The sequence below is a fragment of the Neoarius graeffei genome, chromosome 14 (genome assembly GCF_027579695.1).
Source record: "Neoarius graeffei isolate fNeoGra1 chromosome 14, fNeoGra1.pri, whole genome shotgun sequence".
In the NCBI taxonomy this organism is placed as follows: Eukaryota; Metazoa; Chordata; class Actinopteri; order Siluriformes; family Ariidae; genus Neoarius; species Neoarius graeffei.
In genome coordinates, this window is record NC_083582.1 from 12,239,610 (window position 1) to 12,263,127 (window position 23,518).

The window sequence follows — 23,518 nt, forward strand, 5'->3', positions numbered from 1 at the left end:
AGTTATTTGAAAGTTAACCTAATGAATGTGTGCGTGCACTTGCGATTTCATGAAGAACCGGGACAATTGGCATTCGGTGAAAGATTCACACCTATGACTCATTATATTCACGCGTGCCCTCTCGCCCACTGTTGCTTCGTTTTCCCTATTTACACGAGTGTCTGAAGATGGAGTTTTCAGAAATCTCCACTCTGCCCAGAGTTTGCGAAAGTAGCTGTTTTCAGTGACTGAAACCTCCATATAGGTGTGAATGAGAGGTGCAACCGAATAAATAAATATGCGTCTTTTTTATCCGGCTACATGTAGGCTATCACTCCGCAAAGCCTCTAATGTTGAAATGGTAGTAATATTTGTTAAAATAATAGTTGGCTAATTTCCACATTAACTGGTAAAATGGCACAAGGGATGTGATGGGGGGGGATGGCCGTTTTATAAGGGGGATGATTTGAGATTTTTATTTCGGAAGGGGGATGCCATCCCCCCTCAACTCGAGTACTGTGTATAAGGCCATATTTCACCGGACATAGGCCCTTCGATTTCCGTCACTAGAGCGCGTCAAATTACTTTTGGTTTTGCCAGCATGGACGCGCTTCTTTTAAATGAAAGCACAGCATGGTTCAAGTTCGACTGCACTTGCACTTTTCTCTTAACCACTGTTGTGCATTACTAAAGTATTGTTGAAATAAATTTGCACTTTGCGCTGAAAACTTGATGTTTCATCATTTATAGCCAGTAATGACAATGGTAAAGTTTTGCCTTAGCTTTAGTCATTGTTAAAATTATGTAAATGTACTATAAGTAGGGGCCGAGGGGATAATGGACAACACGGCGTTTAAAATTTGATGCATCGCTGACGTGGTAGGGGCCGACGACATGGAGCTTTTTTTTTTTTCAGATTTTTTTTTGCTTTAATCCATGCACTCTACCAATTGGAGAATGAGCGTTCAATATGGTTTACAATATTGCACGTTATCAAGACATTACGATGCCATACGTCGGAACGCGAATATCCAATGAGAAATTTTTCTGCTGCGCATGTGCAGTACCATTTCTGTGTTCGCCGAGAAAGACACGTTGAAAACCGGAAAGGCGACCAAAACTTAGATATTAGGGGTGGGTGATACTGGGAATTTGGGTATCGATCCGATACCAAGTAAATACAGGGCTAGTATCGCTGATACCGATACTTTTTACTTGAAATGTTATGATCATTGAATAATTTTGTGATTTTGCCTTTTTTAGTTGATTATGAGTATGATAAAACACAGGACAAAGATTTTAGGCAAATGAAATTTTTTTTTATTAACTAACTACAACAATATAAAACAATAACAGTATATTAATAATAAAATAATTCCCTTATCACCTTCTGCTACACAAAATTGTTTAAGAAAAAAGTCACTAGTGCAAAATAACAAAAAAGCAACAATGTAACAAAAATATAAATATAACAATGTCAACACCACAAAAAATACTTTTCATTGCACGCAAATATTTGTGAAAAATAAAGTCAGTAATAAAGTAACAAAGTCAGTAGTGCAAAATAAGTAAACAAAAGCAACAATGTAATAAATATAAATATAACAATATAAACAACACAACAAAAAAATACCTTCCATTGCACGCAAATATGTGTGAAAAATAAAGTCAGTAGTGCAAATCAGGTGTAAACTACAAGTGGCTCGTAACCTTTGGCTCTTTGCTCACAAAGCCCTCCAAGGAAGTATCCCTTGAGGTGCCCTTTTGGCTCTGTTCCCATGTTGATAACAGATTTAAAGGTTTTTGTTCAGGAACAGTAACATGTTTACATTCTTCCCTTTTACTGCACTTAGACTGGTACCAAAATCCAGAATTGTGACACCCAAAGGCATTTTTGAGACAAAGTCGGCAAACAGTCTTATTTTGTCAATTTGGGTGTGCCGAATTCAAATCTGCAATATGCCGAGCTCTATCTGACCTCTGTTGACCTCTAGAGGTCATTGAACTTTGGGCCTGTAAACGTCTCAGCTGAACCCAGTTTCTCAGCTTTCTAAGGAATGAAATGTACTAAAATGATTAATGAAGTTAGCAAATGGCCTTGTTTGTTAAATGTTTGGGTGCTGAATTCATTTTTCATTTGTAAAACGACATATGACCTCTGATAACCTCAAGGTCATTAAACTTGGCCTATAGGCCTATGCATTTAACGGCATTTTTAAACTGACTTTACTCCCCCAAAAAGAATATGAACAGACAAAAAACAAATAGAAAGGAACAAATACAACATTAAATGCCAGTCCATGTACATGTGACTTACTTTTCACAATGAGAATGCCTAGGCGATCACCTTACATAACATTGCATTACATTTAGCGGTTATTGTTTATACAAAGCTACTGAAAAAAGGACAGATTCAGCAGCATACAAAATGTGGGGGCATACAGGGTATACAGGTTAATCAGGGTTAGTATATATGAGAGTTTTTTTCTTTGTTGTTTGTTTTTTGTTTTGTTTTAAACGGGGTAAAGCGTTTACAAAAAACAAACAACAAAGAAAAAAACTCTCGTATATACTAACCCTGATTAACCTGTATACCCCCACATTTTGTATGCTGCTGAATCTGTCCTTTTTTCAGTAGCTTTGTATAAACAATAACCGCTAAATGTAATGCAATGTTATGTAAGGTGATCGCCTAGGCATTCTCATTGTGAAAAGTAAGTCACATGTACATGGACTGGCATTTAATGTTGTATTTGTTCCTTTCTACTTGTTTTTTGTCTGTTCATATTCTTTTTGGGGGAGTAAAGTCAGTTTAAAAATGCCGTTAAATGCATAGGCCTATAGGCCAAGTTTAATGACCTTGAGGTTATCAGAGGTCATATGTCGTTTTACAAATGAAAAATGAATTCAGCACCCAAACATTTAACAAACAAGGCCATTTGCTAACTTCATTAATCATATTAGTACATTTCATTCCTTAGAAAGCTGAGGAACTGGGTTCAGCTGAGACGTTTACAGGCCCAAAGTTCAATGACCTCTAGAGGTCAACAGAGGTCAGATAGAGCTCGGCATATTGCAGATTTGAATTCGGCACACCCAAATTGACAAAATAAGACTGTTTGCCGACTTTGTCTCAAAAATGCCTTTAATTCCTTAAATAAGCACTTTTTTGTATTTTGGTACCAGTCTAACTTCTTCTCTGAGTTATTAACTGTCCCGCCTTAGAGAAAATCCTTTCTGCAGGTACGGATGTTGCAATTACTCCCAGATGTTTTTTTGTAATCTTGCTCAGAGAGGGAAATGTAGGTTCATTCATTTTCCACCAAAGAAGTGGGTCTCCATCCCGTGGAATTGGCTTCTCTTCCATGTACCGACACATTTCAATAGTCGCATCAGTGCCAGCTGTGCGATGCTGCTGCGATTCCAGGATTTGAGTGTCAAACTCTGTCCAATGGGGTGAACTGCTTCAATATGTTTAAATAAATTGGTGGTGTTACCACAGTAGCGAATAACTTTTCTGCACACATCACATGTGGCATTGTCTCTGTCAACTGCAGTGAATAATGTCCACGCAGCGCTTCTCTTTCTCTCCGCCATCACGGCCTGCTCTCGGTCACAGCAGGGAGGGGGAGGGGCAAGGTGTGAGCGGCAGAGAGAGAGAGAGATTTACACAGACAGATTTAGAGAGAAACTATGCTTGCATGAACTCTGTGAGTAAATTCAAGTAGTTTACTGGACGTATTGAAGAGAAAATGCGACGAAAGTATCAATCTCATCACGCTAGTATTGATTCGATTCCGATAATCACCTTGGTATCGATACTATCGATACTCAGATCAATACGCCCACCCCTATTAGATATTCTTCACGTATATTTAGAAGAGAAAAAAAATACCAACGGACATTAAAAAAAACTGGAAAAGAGACACGTCGGTGATGTAAAACTTCTGTGCTAGTGAAACACTGACACTTTGTAAACAAACATGGCCACCAGGTTTGCTCAAATGAATATGGAAGATTTTGAGAGAATTTTGGCTGCTAGGTCACACTGTTTGTAGCTGTCGAGGTGGATTTTAAAAGTAACTAAGTACATGACATAGGGAAACAAATACTAAAGTCTGAGTGAAAAATACTGTGGTGAACGTGCATGGAAAAAGAGTCTGGAGACAGAAATCTTAGTTTCTCAGTCATTAGCCTGTGCTACTTGCTCTTGATAGCACTGGCTTGACTGCTTTATTAGCATTCGCTAACACTACTGATGAATACTACACCGGCTGTAGGTGACGTCATTGCTGCGCTGACAGTGCCAATTCACGGGTAAGCTAGCGTTGGCCTTCGAGAATGCTGATATGAACAGTGTGTGCATGCATAATAATATTGGCTGGCTTTTTTGTGGTATAGTCCATTCAGCTGCTCGTCTTCGATTCGTTCAATATCATGCTAGCTGAAAGGAATATATCTGACAGATCACTCAAGGCCAGCCAATATTATTTAAATATAGGATGCAGTCCATTCTGAAGTGATCATGACTTCCTTTTTTCTCTGCTTGTGCAGTATTCATTTTCCTGATGTGTTAAAATATTTATATACAGAGCCCCCCCATGATTGGCGGCACCCCTTGTAAACATTAACTTTATACTAATAAGGAAGTCATGGATTACAGCTTGAAAGTTCCTACACACTCCAATCAACTCAAACATGTACAATCTCATCTCATCTTATCTCTAGCCGCTTTATCCTGTTCTACAGGGTCACAGGCAAGCTGGAGCCTATCCCAGCTGACTACGGGTGAAAGGCGGGGTACACCCTGGACAAGTCACCAGGTCATCACAGGGCTGACACACAGACAACCATTCACACTCACACCTACGGTCAATTTAGAGTCACCAGTTAACCTAACCTGCATGTCTTTGGACTGTGGGGGAAACCAGAGCACCCGGAGGAAACCCGCGCGGACTCATGCAAACTCCGCACAGAAAGTCCCTCGCCAGCCACGGGGCTTGAACCCGGACCTTCTTGCTGTGAGGCGACAGCACTACACCACCGTGCCACCCAGGCCCGGCCCTTACCAATTTGACACCCTAGGCAAGATTTTAGGTGGCGCCCCCTCCCCAACACCAGTTAAAGCCACTGATAGTGTATCTATACTAACAAGAAATGGAATAGCTTTGTCTTAAAACATTCTTTTATTTAAACAAAAAAAATTGCACGTTCAAAATACTTAATTAAAGGCATTAAATAAAGAAATTGCACATTCAAAATATTTAATACTGAATTAAAGAAACAAATACAAAATATGAACTGAATATATGAAACATAATATAAATGGCTTACATAAAGTATTACATTTACAGTACTCCCAAAATAAAAAATTGTAAACAAGTGTTGTAATTCGTAAATGCAATATAAGTAAGGCATTGCACAAAATAAGATATTAAAGAAACCAGTGTGTATGAAAAATACAAGGATTTAAATAAAAATAAAGAAATATAAAATTGTGATATTAAAAAGACCTCTAGTGGTGTTTTTTGGTACTGCCTTCAACTTCAACTATTGAAAAACTAAATGTAGAACGGGGGGAAAAAACTGTTGATATGTAACTATATGTGTATATGTTGATATTGAATATAGTACAAGGGAAATACTAGTTATGTACACTGATATGTTATCCATTGCTTTGCTGCATAGCCTAGAAAACAAGTGGTTAATGACGTTATCAATCATGGTTTTGCAACAGAAAAATAATATCGACATCATCTTTACTGAGTGTGACATTACCTCTGTCTTTGTCGCGTTTTTCCTCCTCTTCTTTCCTTTTCTTTCTCCCCTGGCCTTCTTACAATTTTGGACGTTTTGACATTTTTTCAGCTTGCATTAAAGCACGACCATCCTCCCCAAGTAGTAGTCTAGCACAGGGGTTCCCAAACTTTTCCATGCCAAGGCCCCCCAAACAGTATTAGCTTCTGGCCGGGGACCCCCTTTGCAAACCCACAGGCAATGCTACAAAATATGTAAAGAAACATCAACTTTTAGAATGTTTTCTCTTTTATTCAATAATTGTTACATTTGTTTAGCATAAGAATATTATTAACAATGTGAGTGTGAATGGTTGTCTGTGTCTATGTGTCAGCCCAGTGATGGCCTGGCGACTTGTCCAGGGTGTACCCCGCCTTTCGCCCGTAGTCAACTGGGATAGGCTCCAGCTTGCCTGCGACCCTGGAGAAGGATAAAGCGGCTAGAGATAATGAGATGAGATGAGATATTATTAACTAACATGTTTTCAACACAAATATTTTCGCACTGAACAATAAACTTTTCAACAAACTGTTGATAAGAACAGCACAAAAGAAATCAAACCACTCTCAATTGTGTTTGTGTGTGTGCCAGGGAATGACAGACGGTTTACACTAGTGGGAGGGATGGGCTTGGTGGCTCCTACATAGTTTGTCAACCCTGGGCTTAATCTCCGTCAGTGCCATACGCATGTCATTGTCCACATGTAGACGTGCTCTATGTTTGGTTTTGAGTACCTTTAAAGTTGAAAAGCCAGACTCACACAAGTAGGTTGTTGCAAAAGGGAGAAGGCATTTCAATGCCCTGTCAGCCAAGCTGGGATAGTCCTTTCTTACATGTAGCCAGTAGTTAGACAGGGGAAGAGCCTCAAAGTCCATTTTTAAATCCCCTGAGTTTGTCATCTCAATCAGCTCCTCCTGTGACTTTAAGTCCAGACTAGAACTGACACTGGGGGCAAAGGGGTTCCTAACCCAGTTTAAATGTGTGTTTTTGAGGTCAGGGAAATAGTCTTTGAAATATCCTTGGAGCTGCTCCAGGTGGGACTGGATCAATGGAGAGACGGAGCCCAAATCATCACATGACAGCAGCTCCTGGTGAAGTAGTGGGAACATTTCTGTAACTCCCTCCTGGATCTTGTTTGACCACAGCATGATCTTTTTGGAAAAAACACGCACTTTGTCTTGCACCTGGAGTATGTACGTGTCACGTCCTTGCATGCTTTGATTCAGTACATTTAGATGCTGGAAAATGTCTGACATGTATGCAAGTTTGCGGATCCAGGTTGCATCGGTGAACCGATCTGCCAGCTGATGCTTTTCAGATGAGAGGAACTCTGCAACCTCCCTCCACAGCTCATAGACACGGTTCAAAACTGCGCCCTGTGACAGCCAGCGCACGTTCGAGTGAAGCAGCAGCCCCTCAAAATGAGCGCCCATCTCATTACAAAGCAGGGTAAACAGTCTGTGTTTCATGGGACGGGCTTTAATAAAATTCACTACTTGTATAACCTCCTGTAGTACCTGATTCAACTCATTATCCATCCTTTTTGCGACCAGTGCCTCGCGATGGAGCATGCAGCGTGTGGCCACTACATGCGGAGCCTTCTGCTTAATGAGCGAGGTCACTCCACTGATCTTCCCGGTCATTGCCGCGGCTCCGTCCGAACACACCCCCACACAACGGGTCCAGTCCAATCCGTTAGACTCGATGTAATCATCCAAAACTTGAAAAATGTCTTTCCCAGTAGTAGTTCTTTCAAGTGCTTTACAAAATAGTATTTCCTCCACAAATCTTTCCTGTGAAATAAATCTGATGTACACAAGCAGTTGGGCCTCATTGGATAAATCTGTGCTCTCATCCAGCTGAAGTGCAAAGTATTCGCTGGCTCTCACCTGCTCCAACAGCTGAGCAGATACGTCTTGAGCCATGTCACCAATCTGTCGGCTCACGGTGTTCTCAGAGAGTGGGACAGCATCGATATATTTTTTTTTTTTGGCAGCATCCTCACCAAGCAATTCTCGGACAATGTCTTTGGTGGCTGGTAAAATCAAATCTTCTCCAATTGAGTGAGTTTTTTTAGCACGAGCAATGTGGTACGAGGCTAAAAATGATGCCTTCAGGGCCCGCTCGGGGACAGTAGCTTGCTGGGTGAATGCAGCAGATTGCCTGACCAAATGCTCTTCTTTGCGTCTGAAGAAATCTACTGTTTTTTTCGGCATCTGTCGGATGTTTTTGTACCAAGTGGCGCTGAAGTTTCGAAGGTTTTAAGCACTCGTTTGACAGGGTCTCCAGACATAGGACGCATTTTGGGCAATCATGGCCATTTTTCTGTATGGCCGTAAAGCCATACTTAATGTATGCTGCCTCATATTTTCGGATTTTAGTTAGCCAGGACTTCTTGGTTTTTTTCGCAGCAGTGTCCTCCACAGCAGGGCTGTTGGTTTGTTCCTTCGGTCTCTTCTTCAAAAACCTGTCCATTTTGCGCTAGCAATACGCTAGTTTGAGGAGCAAAGCAGCTTGATAAATGGCGCAAACCACAATGTCACAGGCAATCGGAGAGATGAGCATGGCAAACAATGTTTCGATATGATGTATTATTATTAATAATTATATTTTATAATAATGATTAAAAAACTAATTACAATATATTTAATAATTATTTTTAAAAAAAATTTCGCAATTTTTTTGTCATCATCCCTCACACTTTCTGAGGCCCCCCTAGCGCCCCCTGGCGGCCCCCCAGGGGGCCGCGGCCCCCACTTTGAAAACCACTGGTCTAGCATATGTAAAGCCTGGTCGGACGAGAGGGGGCGCCTTGGGAAAGTAACAGGTCTATTAATGATAATAATAATAATAATAATAATAATTATTATTATTATTATTATTTACTGAATTCCTCACCACCCGCTCAGTGAGTTGCTTTTGTGTCTTCTTCCTTTACAGGAGAGAAAGTGTGCCATTTATGCTATTTGTAAAGAGAATACATCTGAGTGCTTGTTTCGTTTCCCTGCAGTCTTGACGTACTGAGATTTGTTTCTTGTTTTCAACGCGTTTATTATATTTTCCTCCAGGAAGCTCTTCGCAACATGGTTGCTTGAATGAGCTGCTAAACTGTCATTTTAATGAGAACACAGATCAACAAAGCATCTTTGTTTCATTAAAAAAAAAAAAAAAACATGCCAGGCACCATTGGAATATCTCGCTGCGAAACGTGTTCGGTGCATAAAAGACCTTTACTTCAGCCCAGACTGCTCAACGACACCGACAGACTGCTCCAAGTGCAGCCATATTCAAAACAAGCGACAGATCTATGTCAGTTATCTACGTTATGCAAAAACACTCTTTAGCCAACAACACTTAGGCTATTACATGGCCAAAACAGAGAATAGCCGCGGATGCGCACTTGCGCGCCCGAGCGCTTATTGTTTCGTGATTAACAACCACCACCCCACCCCGCTTTTTTTTGACAACTCGCACCCTGACTACATGCTTTGCTGTACAATTAAATTAGGCTAAGACATTATAATGCTGACTCATTTTCAGAATAGTGGAAGTCATAATTTTTCTCCCCCCGTTTCTGCGCCCCTGGATGGATGCAGTGCCCTTAGCATTTGCCTATATTGCCTATGCCATGGGCTGGCTCTGGTGCCACCCCATGTACAATTTAAATGGAAAATATGCTTCAGCTACAGTGTGTTCACTATCATTTTCAGGGGTGCTAATAATAGTGGCACATGCTTTTGTTGAAAATAATTTCTTGATGAGGGATTTGTTTTTCTCTGAATAAATTTTCCATTAAAGATTGGAGTTCTCTTTTTTTTTCAGCGTGAGCTGATAATACATTTCAATATTAATACATCACAGTTACACAAGTCCTCACACTGGAATAAGCACACTGGTGCAGAAAACCTTTTGTTTTGGGTTGTTTAGGGTCACTGTAATAATATCTGGAATGTAAATACCATTCATTTATTCACTTCTTTTTAAGAAGGCCTTATATACCTCTGAAATAACCTTTGAATAATACTTTATTTTCCAATACAGGACGCCGTTTACGCTTTTGGCAAACACAATGTGCCAGTTACATACTTACAGACTTCAACAATATGCTAAGAATATCACTTATAGCAATATATGGACTTCATCCAGGTAAGTACCACTTTTTGCAGGTAATGTTAAATTTGATTGACATGTACATTTCACTATTATATTTTCCCCAAGTGCACACACACACCTGTGCAAAAGTCTTATGCACATGTAAAGAAATGCTGTAGACCAAAAACGGCTTAAAAATAAAGTATTTCAACATTAAAAAAAAAAAAAAATACACAAACACCAGTGAGCAATCATAAATGGAAAAAAAGTCAATATTTGGTATGAGACAACCCTTTGCTTAAAAAAAAAGTTGTCTCTGGTACAATGAGTGCAGTTTTATAAGGAAATGAGTTGTAGGCATTACTGACCATCTTGCAGATGTTATGGGGGGTGAGATGTGGTGAGTAGGATCTAGAAGCAGAACACAGACTGTAATCCAATAAATAAGATGATTTAATACAGGGAAGAAAGGGAGTGGCAAAAGGTAAACAAACAGGACAAAAAACAAATGGCAAAAATAGTCCAGGCAAAATGAGAACAAACAACTTGACAAAAACATGACAGGCAAAGACAAAAACGCTAGCATAAAAAACCCTGAACAAGAAAAGACCCTTAGTGCAAAAAACCATGAACCAGAAAAATGCTAGTGCAAAAACCATGAACAACAGAAAATCGCTAGAGAGATAAACCATGAGAAGTAAGAGAGGCACAGAAACAGCTGGAGCAGCAAAATGAGACGTTCTAGCAAAGTCAGAGTCTGAGAATGGTGTTTATATAAGCAGTGGTGAAAACCAGGAAGTGAATGTAGGTGAGAAGGAATTCCTGTCCTGGATCACGATCGGCGCTGGCGTGAGAGATCCATAATCTCCGGAGTGGATGTCCAGGGCAGAGCATGACTGCAGAACCAGCCACAGTTCTTCTGGACACTTTGTCTGTCACACTCGCGTCTTCATTTGGCACAAAACCCAGCAGCCTTCATTGTTTTCTTTTTTTAATTTGAAACGTGCTCTCGGCATGGTGGTGTAGTGGTTAGCGCTGTCACCTCACAGCAAGAAGGTCCGGGTTCGAGCCCCGTGGCCGGCGAGGGCCTTTCTGTGCAGAGTTTGCATGTTCTCTCCGTGTCCGCGTGGGTTTCCTCCGGGTGCTCCGGTTTCCCCCACAGTCCAAAGACATGCAGGTTAGGTTAACTGGTGACTCTAAATTGACCGTGGGTGTGAATGTGAGTGTGAATGGTCGTCTGTGTCTGTGTCAGCCCTGTGATGACCTGGCGACTTGTCCAGGGTGTACCCCGCCTTTCGCCCGGAGTCAGCTGGGATAGGCTCCAGCTTGCCTGCGACCCTGTAGAACAGGATAAAGTGGCTAGAGATGATGAGATGAGGATTCAGCCATGTTTTTGCTCAGTGTTTTTGCTCAACCAAAGTTATACAGTATTATGACCTTTATATTGCATAAATAAAGCCACTTGGTGAAACTTTGAAGAAGAGATTGTACTGGTTTAAAGTTTTTACCTAACGTAATATGTATTAGGATAACATGGTCCAGGCGGCACGGTGGTGTAGTGGTTAGCGCTGTCGCCTCACAGCAAGAAGGTCCTGGGTTCGAGCCCCAGGGCCGGCGAGGGCCTTTCTGTGTGGAGTTTGCATGTTCTCCCCGTGTCCGCATGGGTTTTCTCCGGGTGCTCCGGTTTCCCCCACAGTCCAAAGACATGCAGGTTAGGTTAACTGGCGACTCTAAATTGACCGTAGGTGTGAATGTGAGTGTGAATGGTTGTCTGTGTCTATGTGTCAGCCCTGTGATGACCTGGCGACTTGTCCAGGGTGTACCCCGCCTTTCGCCCGTAGTCAGCTGGGATAGGCTCCAGCTTGCCTGCGACCCTGTAGAAGGATAAAGCGGCTAGAGATAATGAGATGAGATAACATGGTCCAAAATGGGCCTCATTAACTAATACGGTAAGATCAAACTGTTAGCAAGTTAGAGGTTTTTAGCTTTCTCCTGAAATGTTTTCTTTTGTTTTGTCTTCCTCAGGGTAGTAAAACTCGCTTTCGCTTTGAACACTGTCGTTATCGCTATCCATGCTGTAAAATTAATGCTATTCTCCTGAGAAATGCTGGCAAAAACGTATAAGATTTTTGATAATCTTATAAATAAATCTTATAAAAAAAGATAAATGTTGACAAAAAATGCTATTATGTTGTTGTGAACAATCGAGTCGCCAGAGGTCCGTAACCGGGGTCCGTACCTGGGGTCCGTACCATAGGATATGGACCCGCTTGCCAGCTAATCAGAGCGCAGGATTTGGACCGCGGAAAAAATATTATACATTTTGTTTCTTCATTATTCAGATGTACTAACTTACTTGCCCAAAAATTGGTTGAATCATACATAGTTTCATTTTTAGTTGTGTATGTGGTGAGTCTTAATGTATTCAGTGAAGCATATTAGCTTCATCAGCATAATTACAAGCACAAAGAATAATTTCAGGTTAAAACCGAATGTTCTCAAGCAAAAGTGTGATATTAATGTAATTAACATGCCACATTCTCTGTTTTACAGGCAATTTGATGGTGGCTGGATTTTCACTTTTGGCATTGTTTTTTTTTATGTGTCTGAAATGTCAGTGTAAGTACATCATGCAATACTTTATTTTACCTATTTTACATAGTTTATTTTTTGCCAATCAAACATTACAAACTTTACATTACATTTGATGTGATATGCATTCATAACCATACTATTTTACCTTGACTTCACAGATATTACATTATTTAAAAATCCATAAACTGAGACAACAGTTAACTGATTACACAACTCCAGTTCTAAAATACAAATTCTTAACCATTTTACAAAGAATTTTTTTTGTGTTTGCCAGGAATACAGTGAGTTAAAATGCTAAAATTAAGGATGTACTGTATGGAAAGACAAAAATGTGTCCTCTAAAATTATAAATTAATTTTTTTTTATCAGGAAATTATCTGCGTGGTATTTTCAGACTTTTTATTTATTTAAACTGTTGAATAAAACATTTTTATTGAATTTACAAGTTTTCACAAATTTTACATGATTCTAAGCACATTTCCCTTTTGATTGTGTTCGTATGACATGCATGATATATTGAGTTTGAAATTGATTGATTGTAGATTTAGTTTTGATGTAATTAGTTTAAAATATGCCTAAACTCAAAATGTGGTGTAAACAGTTAACTTCTCTCACTTCTCCAAATAATGTTTGTGATGAACAAAATCAAAGTTGTTCTGGTAAATTCCACTGGATTCGTGCATTTTATTAATAGTTCAGTAGCTTGTTAGCACTTTGCTAACATTACTTACAGTACAGGACGGAAATGTGGATTTCGTTTGGATTCATATTCATGATTTCATTCACCCACGAATTACAACGTGCATGCACTCTACAACTGATTTGCATTTAGCAACACCCACAAAATGCATTAAAGCCAAAGCTCACAGAGCGCAAACCACAAAATAGCAATGAAACAGCAAAAAAAACCCAAACAAACAAACAAAAAAAAAGAACTTCTCAGAGGTAGAATTGGATGTTATACTGAGTCACCTTCTCATTATACAGGAAAACTCTGAATCATGTCTTTTTTTTTTAAGTGTTGCTTCACTCCCAGCTCTAAGCCTAACTCCACCCACTGCATAATTTTAAAAAATGCTTCAAGGGGGGCAAGTGACGGAGATGAGGGTGGGGAGGGGAAATAGTGAAAATCTGCGAATGAGGAGTCTCAATCAGCATATATTTAAAAATGAGCCTCCCACTCAAGGATGAGGGCTACCCACCTCTGATTAGACAGCGTTAATATTCAATATTATATAATTACGACTCTACATCATCATCGGCCTTGCAAGGTTGATTTTAACCAGTAGATGCCGTTTTGAGACATGGTCAAACTGACCTTTATGATAATGATTTTTTTTTTTATATTAACACCAGCATTGATGTGTTTCATAGCAGTGCAGTCATATCATTTAGTTTACACCTAAAAAACCCTCATATTTAAAGGTCCACTATGTTGGATTTAGTGGGATCTATAAGTATCCGGAAATATATTATTCATAAGTATGTTTTCATTAGTGTATAATTACCTGTAACTATGACTCATTATGTTTTTGTAAGCTTTGAATCAGCCCTTTATATCTACATAGAGAGCAGGTTCACTTTCACAGAGCCGCCATGTTGTGGTGCTACAGTAACCCAGAATGGACAAACCTCTAGAGAACACCTTCTGCATTCCGTGTGTTTACAAGTGTCAGCATGAATCCAGAAGGAAGGACCAGAAGGAAGATAAAGAAGAAGAAAGAAGTGTTTGCTTGTGCTGGCTAACAAGTTTGAGAACCCAAACTTTGAATAATGGAGGATCATACTTGTTATTTAGCACAAGAAAAAGCAGGGGAGTCTGCATGTATTGGAAGTACACCATGGGCACCTGACAGCCACCATACGTTCTAATACACTGTGATCGTTTCCCTGATGTGGGTGGAGTACAGAAGTATGGCAGGCATGAGCTAGTGTTCAAACACATTTATTATAATAGCTTTTCAGCTTTGTAACGGGCACTCTAGGGCATGAACACACACACAGTCGTGTTCTGGTCCCAGCCAGCACTCCTCTGCTCTCCTACTCCTCTTATGCTCCATCATCACTGCAAGAAACACACACATTAATTGACAACAGGTGTAGCGACTTGGCCACTCACCTTCCCTGACCCCGCCCTCCATTCACAAACTGACGCTTGGCCATACCCCCGCTGCCACATACCCCCACCACCTGACTCAGGCCAGGGAGCTATCTGGCCTGCAGTGGACCTCCCCCAATGGGACAGGAAGTCCACCACCACCATCTGCACCCCCGGCCTGTGGACCACCTCAAATTTGAACGGCTGAAGGGCAAGATACCAATGGGTGATCTGCACGTTGGCATCCTTCATGTGGTGGAGCCACAGGAGGGGTGCGTAGTCCAAACAGAGGGTGAAAGGGCATCCCAGCAAGTAGTATCGGAGGGCGAGGACCACCCACTTGATAGCCAGACACTCCTTCTTGATAGTGCTGTATTTGCTTTCACGCATCGACAGCTTGCAGCTGATGTACAGCATGGGTCTTTCCTCACCCTCCACCTTCTGGGACAGAACGGCCCCCAGCTCCCTGTCCGATGCATCGGTCTATAAAATAAAGGGGAGAGAAAAGTCAGGGGAGTGTAAAAATGGCCCCCCCACACAGTGCAGCTTTTACCTTAGAGAGCCTGTTGGCATTGCTCTGTGCACTGGACCGGATCTGGTGCTCCATTTTTAGTAAGATCAGTCAGCAGGCTGGTGACATCTGAATAATTAGGTATGAACCTACGATAGTAGCCAGCCAGCCCCAGGAACTGTCTCACCCCCTTTTTGGGCTTGGGCCTTGGGCAGGCTGCAATTGCTGCAGTCTTGTTAATTTGGGGACGCACCTGCCCATGACCGAAGTGGAAACCTAGATACTGTACTTCCACCCACCCAATTGCACACTTTTTCAGGTTAGCGGTGAGACCTGCACACCTCAGCGACTTTAGGACGGCCTTAAGGTGTTCCAGGTGCCGCAGCCAATCATTGCTATAGATAATGATGTCTCTGAGGTACGCTGCTGCGTAGGTGGCGTGTGGGCAGAGAATCCTGTCCATGAGCTGCTGGAATGTCATGGGAGCCCCAAATAACCCAAAAGGAAGCATGATGATTTGGTGTAACCCAAATGGTGTGGAAAAGGCCATTTTCTCTCAGTATCGAAGAGTCAAGGGGATCTGCCAATATCCCTTTGTTAGATCCAGTGTCAAATAAAAACAAGTAGTGCCTAATCGATCAAGCAACTCGTCAATGCGAGGCATTGGGTATGCATCAAATTTGGACACTGCATTGACCTTTCTATAGTCCACACAGAGCCGGACTGACCCATCGGCCTTGGGAACCAGGACCACCGGGCTGTTCCAGTCACTGTGGGACTCCTCAATTATGCCCATTTCGAGCATGGCCTTGTTCATCCCGGACCACCTTTTTTTTGTGTTCGGGCAAGCAGTAAGGGTGGCTTCACACCACCCCCCCGGGGGCGTTTCAGTGTGGTGTTCTATGAGGTGGGTGCGGCCGGGCAGGGGCAAGAACACATCGGAAAATTCCCTCTGCAACTTGGCCACCTCCGTGAGTTGGGCCAGTGAGAGGTGGTCTCCAAAAGGGACCAGAGTGGCTTGAGATGTTAATTATTTTTTTTTTTGTACCTCCGGCCCCAGCTCCACCTTCTCTGGGACTACCGACACCAATGCCACGGGGACCTCCTCATTCCAACATTTTAACAGGTTGAGGTGGTAAATTTGCAATGCCCCACCCCTGTCCATTCACCTCACCTCATAGTTGACGTCCCTGACTTGCCGTGTGACCTCAAAGGGCCCTTGCCACTTGGCGATTAATTTGGAGCTCGACATGGGCAATGATATGAGCACTTTGTCTCCCTGCTGTGAACTTTCTAAGGTGCGTGCCCCTGTCATACAGTCGGACTTGACGTTCTTGTGCCTGCCACAAATTCACCTGGGTTAAGTGAGTGTGTGCAGTTTTGTGTGCAGGTCAAGAATGTATTGAATTTCATTCTGGCTAGGCGAAGGTCCCTCCTCCCAATTTTCCTGTAGCATGTCCAAAATCCAGTGCGGCTTATGCCCATATAATAACTTGAATGGTGAAAAACCCGTGGAGGCTTGCGGGACCTCTTGAACTGCAAATAACAGGGGCTCGAGCCATTTATCCCCATTATGCGCATCCTCACTTACAAATTTCCGAATTAAGTTTTTGAGTGTCTGATTAAACCATCCACTAAGCCATCCATTTGTGGGTAATAGACACTGGTGCAGATAGGCTGAATTCCCAATAACCCATACAGTTCACACAGTGTGCATGACATAAATGTAGTGCCTTAGTCTGTCAGGCTTTCTTTCGGAATCCTGATCTGGGAGAAAATACAGAAGAGCGCTTCTGCAATACTGCGTGCTGAGATACTGCGGAGAGGCACCGCTTCCAGATATCGCGTTGCATAGTCCACCAGAAATAAAATAAAGCAATATCCCCGTGCTGACCGAGCTAATGGCCTGACAAGATCCATCCCAATTCTTTCAAAAGGGGTCTCAATTAGAGGGAGATGGCACAAAGGCGCTTTTGGAGTGGCTGTGGGGTTTACTAATTGGCATTTGTGGCATGCTGCACACCGCTGACAGACATCCCCGCGAATCCATGGCCAGTAGAACTGGGCCATTATTCGGGCTAGTGTTTTATCCTGCCCTAAGTGTCCGGCCATGGAATTAAAGTGAGCTGCATGGAATACGGAGTTCCCTATGGCTCTTTGGGATTAATATCTGAGTTATTTGTTTGCCTGTTTGAGTGTCCTGCATCACTCAGTACAACCTATCCTTAATAATAGCAAATCAGGGGAAGGCTGGTGTTGCGCTCAGCTGGAGAATTTGACCATCGATTACTCTCACTTGAGCAAATGCATGACACATAGTCTCATCTCATGACTGCTCTAACAGGAAATCCTCAAGGGAATCTCAGAGAGAGGGAGTAGGGGCGGGCTGCTCCTCACTCCTCATATCGCCCTGATGTGGTGCTGATGTAGATGGCTCTATGACAGCTTCCCCAGCCAATGCCAGACTGGGATCTTCCCGTTACGTGTTAATGCAGGATCCACCTCTTACTATGTGTTCCGTTAGTTCTTTAAACCCAGGCCAATCAGTCCCCAAAATCAGCGAGTGGGTGAGATGAGAATTAACCGCCACCTTTACTCTATGCTTTTCTCCCCGAAATATAATGTGGACAGACACTAAAGGGTAGTTGTGAACATCCCCGTGTGCACACAGTACCTTCACCACTTGTGCTTTCCCCGATGCTTCACCTTGCACTAGGCATTGGTGGATTGAGGCCTGGTTACAACCAGAATCCACCAAGGCGTGATACGTATCCCCTTGTACGCTTACCGGTATACGATACGCTCCGGCCCGATTGAGGGCAGTTTCTGGCATGTTGGGAATCCGGATCACCGCTCCCACCTCCATTGCCGAGCACTGACTTTGAAGATGTCCCGGCTCCCTGCCGCGCCAGCACACAGGCCCACGATCTCCCTCTGCACCAGTGTTATGGACGTCACTCACCTGACGGGGAGAAGACACAGACATGGAAGGGGAAAATGGGAGGACACCATGGGTGCATCAGGCTGGCTGGGGGGGAGCTGGCCCCCACCTCCGCGGTGGGGGAACAGGGCAAGGATGGGGAGCAGAGGGAGAGGGAGGAAAGAGGAAGAAAGGAAACATGTCTTCCTGCCATTTGAACCACCGCCATGTGGTTCTCTGCCAGCTTATTGGCTTGTTCCAGCGATGCCAGGCAATGACACTGGACCCACTCTGCTGTTCCTTCCGGAAGTCGCGCAATGAACTGCTCCAGTGTCACCAGGTCACTAATTCCCTCGGTGTTGCGGTCATCTGCCCTCAGCCACTGCCAGCAGGCGTCCCGGAGTTGTTGGCCGAACGTGAACTGCCGTCTGACCTCCCCTAACCTCAGCGTCCAGAAGCGCTGACTCTGTTGTTCCGGGGAGTGGCTGACACGCTGTAGAATGGCTCACTTTAAGTCGGTGTATATAAGCCAGCTGTCAGCGGGGAGCTACAGTGCAGCGAGCTGGGCCTTGCCAGTCAGCAGCAGAAGTAGCTGCGTGCCACCCCCACGCTTCGGCTGCTTGCTCAAAGAGCGCGAGGAAGGCTTCCAGACCAACATGCGGACCCATCTTTATGGTGAGGTGGGGAGGGCCTGCTGTGGTGGTGGTCGAGGACCCCACCAATGCGAGCAAGTTTCGGAATGCCTGGTGGTCTTCTTGCTGGGTCAGCATCAAAGCCTCGAAGCATTGTTCCTGCTCCTTCCAGAGGTGATCAGCGCTTGATGCTGGTTCTGCTGTGCTGTAGCAAGGGCATGAATGAGGTCCTTGAACGGCAAGGATTCTATGGATGCACTTTTGTACTCCTGGGTTTCGGTACCACTATGATCATTTCTCTGATGTGGGTGGAGTACAGAAGCAGGGCAGGCGTGAGCTAGTGTTCAAACACACGTTTATTATAATAGCTTTTCAGCTTTGTAACGAGTATTCTAGGGCATGAACACATACATACATACATACATACATACACAGTTGTGTTCTGGTCCCAGCCAGCACTCCTCTGCTCTCCTACTCCTCTTATGCTCCATCATCACTGCAAGAAACACACACACATTAATTGACAACAGGTGCAGTGACTTGGCCACTCACCTTCCCTGACCCCGCCCTCCATTCACAAACTGATGCTTGGCCACGCCCCCACTGCCACATACATGCTTGGAAAAGGAGGGGTGATGGAGGAGCATTCAGTTGGTTGCAATCAACCAAATCTTCCACAGTGGACCTTTAAATGCGCAGTACCGCTTTAAGTATAAATATGAAGTTGCACACAGGAGATTCTTTTTGTAATCAAATATGCTTGGATAAACAAATCAGATTCATTCATGTATTAATTAATTATTGAGTAAAAGCCTGATTCTGGTTTTGAGGAGCAGTATAACTCAGGCATTAATATAAAATACTAATGTAATTACAAATATTATTAAATATAGTCATAATAAAAATGTTGAGAGTGACATGATGAGAAAGCTAGATAAAGAAGAAACCGAATATAACCAAAGAAAAAGGTAATATAGGATTTTTTTTGTTGAAAACCTTTAAAATATTATTTTGTAGTCAGAAGGAAATCCTGTAAAATATGATGCATCCTGAACTGACAACTTTGTAATAGTAATTAAAGCTCCACCCCCAAACTCCAAATAAGTTCAGAACACAGGCAGTTCTGAGCAAATCTTTTCACTATGAAAAGATCATTTAGGCAAGCTAGCACACTATCATCAGCCTTGGAGATACCTGAAGCACTGCAAAGAGTGGAGTGGGAGTGGCAGTCACACTGATATGGGAAAAAAAAGTGATTTTATTCTCATAATATTTCAGTAAGACTGAAAAGCAGTAGATAATTACATCCTCCAGTGTCAGCTATGTTCCAAGCCATATCTTTTTATATAAAAGGCAAAAGCTTCTGAACATCAGACCTGATTGGAATCTCACTGGTGGTCAGATGAGATAAAAATGTTGCCCATGAACACTATCGGCATGTTTAGTGAATAAAGGAGACTGAATAGAAGGAAAAGCCCCCAATCCCACTGCAAAACATGGAGGTAAATCATGGATTACTTTCAAATGAATGATATCTTGAATTAGGCCAGGATACTTTAGACCAAACCTCTGATTATTATTTTTTTTAAATGAAGGAGTTCAATAATTCTGGAGTTGGCTGTATTTATAATTTTGATAAGAAAGTCCCAAGTGTCATAGATTTAGGTACGGAGTGTGCAGTAGATTTAACAACCTCAGTAAGACCAGTGAAATGTGTGTCAGGTGAAGTGTGTAAAAAAAAAAGTTGTTTGTTTTTGCAGTTTTAATCTGGATATCAGTGCTGATGATCCTGGAAGTTCTAAGTGCATCAGGGTCGATCTACATCCATTATGACTTTGTGGATAATATGAAAGGTAAGTACCAGTACTGTTTTATTACTTTTTATTGGTAATGGAGATGCTTATCCACTGGATGATCCTCACATGGTTTCACATAGGAAAGAATTTATAATTGTTTTATTTAACGCTGAATGGAACATAGTTGATCAGCAAGCTCAGAGGAAGAAGCAAAAAATTGGACAGTACAAAAGCATGACCATGTGTTTTAGCATTAAATGTGTTTTTACTGTAGTTTTGTGGTGAATTATTTGTTCACTGAAAATTCAGGTAACAGCAGTGTCATCATTACACTTGTGTAAAAATGTTTGTGTGTTTTTCTCATTTTGTAGAACGTGACGCATTGACGTGTACAACTGTATTCCTCCACATCTTGACTGTGATGACACTGTTTACAAGTCTAAAGAGTCGAACAGGTATTCATGACTTTTCTGATCCTTTTCACATCATTTTTATTTTGACAGCATGATTTAAAAATCAAACTCATTCAAAGGAAATGGTTAAAGCCAAATTAAAATGTTTTAATATGTTTTACAACATAAGAAAATGAGTTACAGTAGTTTATATCACCAGATTTTCACAGATGCCTTTAAAAGGTAACTGTAAACACATTCATAAACATCATTGCTGGTGTCTGTTAATGCCAGTGATTATGTCAACAAAATCAATGTTATATAAATAAATGTACAGTATGTCCTTGGTTAATGGGGAACATCTGATTGCAGATTTCAAAAAACAAAATAGAATTTCATATTCATTTGACGAGTTTCAATTTTCCTGTTTAAACACAGCCTCAATGTGACAGTGAATGAATTTCACTCAGCAGTGCTCTTAATTAACATGCACAAAAATATATGTATATTCACTACTTTGCAATATATTAAATTGTAAATCCTCCAGGGCATCTCCCCTCTGTAACAGGTCAAATATAATTAGCATTTACTTCCTCGTAGTACAATTTAAGCTAAAAGAATATGGGGAAGTGTCTGGTTTTGTCAATTACACAGAAGGATCCTGAACCGTTTGTACCACGAATGCAGAAAAGCGTTTTACTAGGGTACTTCAAAAAGTTCTTGGCCTCACCCAGAAAACAGAAGAAGATTGTTCTTGCATTGCATTTCAACATAGTGTCCTTTTACTTCAATGCACTTGGTCCACCAATGTTCAAGCTTCGCTATCCCTTCATGGAAGAAGGTCACATCTTGAGCCTCCAGAGCCTCTTCAACAGCATGGATAACTTCATCATCGCTCTGAAAATAGTGACCCCACAATTACGATTTCAGTTTGGGAAACAGATAGAATTCAGACAGTGCCAGGTTGGGTGAGTAAGGTGCATGGGGCAACAAGCAAAGCCACATTTGGCTACTTCTGCCCCTGCTACCTGTGCTGTGTGGACAGGCGCATTGTCCTGGAGCAACAGCATGCCAGCTCGAAGTGTTCCTCTCCTTTTCTCTTAGATTGCTTCTTTCACTTGAGTTTTTGTGGACAGTGAGATAAGGCTTTATACTATACAGTTATGCCCCAAAATGGGAGTTATGCCCCTTATTTCTGGGTGAGGCCGAGAACTATTTGAAGTACTTGTGAGATGCTGGAATATTAAGCAGCATATACACTCTAAAAAATAATGGGGCCAGTACCGGTTCTTCAGGGCGATGCCATAGAAGAACCTTTTTCAGGGCTTCAAAGAACCGTTCGTGCAACAGTTCTTTAAAGAACCATTTAAACCATTTGTTTGAACAGTGAAGACAGATTTGTGTAAACATAGCCTATGTGCATTGACCAGCAAATGGTAAGAGAATGCCAGGCTCTGAAGAACCATTTCCAATGTGAAGAACCTTTCGCATAATGTAATGGTTCATCACAGAGTTTTGACTCTCCATGGAACCATCCAGAGATTTGAAGATCCACTGAAGCACCTTTATTTTTTAGAGTGTAGATGGCATGCTGTATATGACATCAGTCCTGAATAATTGTAAAATAATTTTACTTTTTATCAGAAATTACAATAATTTCACCACTGCTCAGGTGAATTCTCAAATCAGAAGATGTTGATTGAGTTTCTATTTCAGTACAGACCTGAGTATTTATGGCTGTAATATAAATGTTTATATTAAGGCACTCATTGTAATACTGAAAGTTATTGTTTCTATAGTAACAGCTCATTCAGAAGTGGAAGCTCCAGTGTTATTTAACAAAGAAAAGCATATCATTTGTCGATATGGTTTTCTGTGAGGAGACATTTCTTTAACATTCATGGAAGGAGACTCAAGTAGGTACTGTGTAACAGTCACTAAGTTTTCAGTAATGATATAGGAGCCAAACATAATGTTATATGAGCTATGCATAGTCTTTCCCTTACCAGTTTCTTTTCTCCTACCTTGAAGTTGATGAGAAAGAAAAAACCCGTCATGTTAAAAAGAAAAAAGGGGAAAAAGAGAAGGACCCCCCCCCCCCCCCCAGAAATTGGAAACTCCTCTATTCTGGAGATGATTCTCATGAATTTTTCATAACAGTGATTTTAACCACAGTCATGTGAAAAAGTGAGCACACCCTCAACCAAATCTATGTTTAAATTTATATACAAATTATGTGGTCTTCACCAGCTTCTATAAGCAAATAAATAACCTCAGGTGACAACAGAAAAACACAATAGATTTCATTTTGTAGTCATTTTTCCCCCTAAATGTAAAGCAACATTCAGAAACCATGCAGGTGGGAAAAAATAAGTACACCCTTTCTACTTCCACAATCAGTAAGAGAGTAATTAGCAGCCAGGAGTTATTAATGAAATTCACAAGATTAGTTAATCATCAAGAAGTGTAAATATCTCTATAAAAAGCATAACATTTGGTAGTTTAGGGTTGAGGAACACTCAATGCAGAATGGAGTGAGAGATCGACAGATGAATCAGTGCAATTTCTGAAGTGACGCAGAAGCTGTAACTGTCTGTTTTGGTGAAGAGAGAACAGAGTCAAAAGGCATTCCTACATCCTGTCCGCACCTATGGCCACAAACTGTGGGTAATGACCAAAATAACAAGATTGTGGACATAAGCGACAG

General features: G+C 41.7%; 1 protein-coding gene across 3 annotated transcripts in view; it reads left to right on the forward strand.

Annotated features, from left to right (window-relative positions):
- The window catches only part of LOC132897976 (uncharacterized), a 76,082-nt gene that overhangs the window by 39,289 nt on the left and 13,275 nt on the right, over positions 1 to 23,518 (forward strand). For 2 of the 3 annotated variants that reach the window (XM_060939292.1, XM_060939293.1), the window contains 4 exons: positions 9,817 to 9,921; positions 12,421 to 12,486; positions 20,384 to 20,476; positions 20,791 to 20,874. In XM_060939292.1, coding sequence (XP_060795275.1) covers positions 9,817 to 9,921; positions 12,421 to 12,486; positions 20,384 to 20,476; positions 20,791 to 20,874 — 348 coding nt within the window. The remainder of the gene's footprint in view (positions 1 to 9,816; positions 9,922 to 12,420; positions 12,487 to 20,383; positions 20,477 to 20,790; positions 20,875 to 23,518) is intronic. The other variant, XM_060939294.1, reaches the window with a different exon arrangement.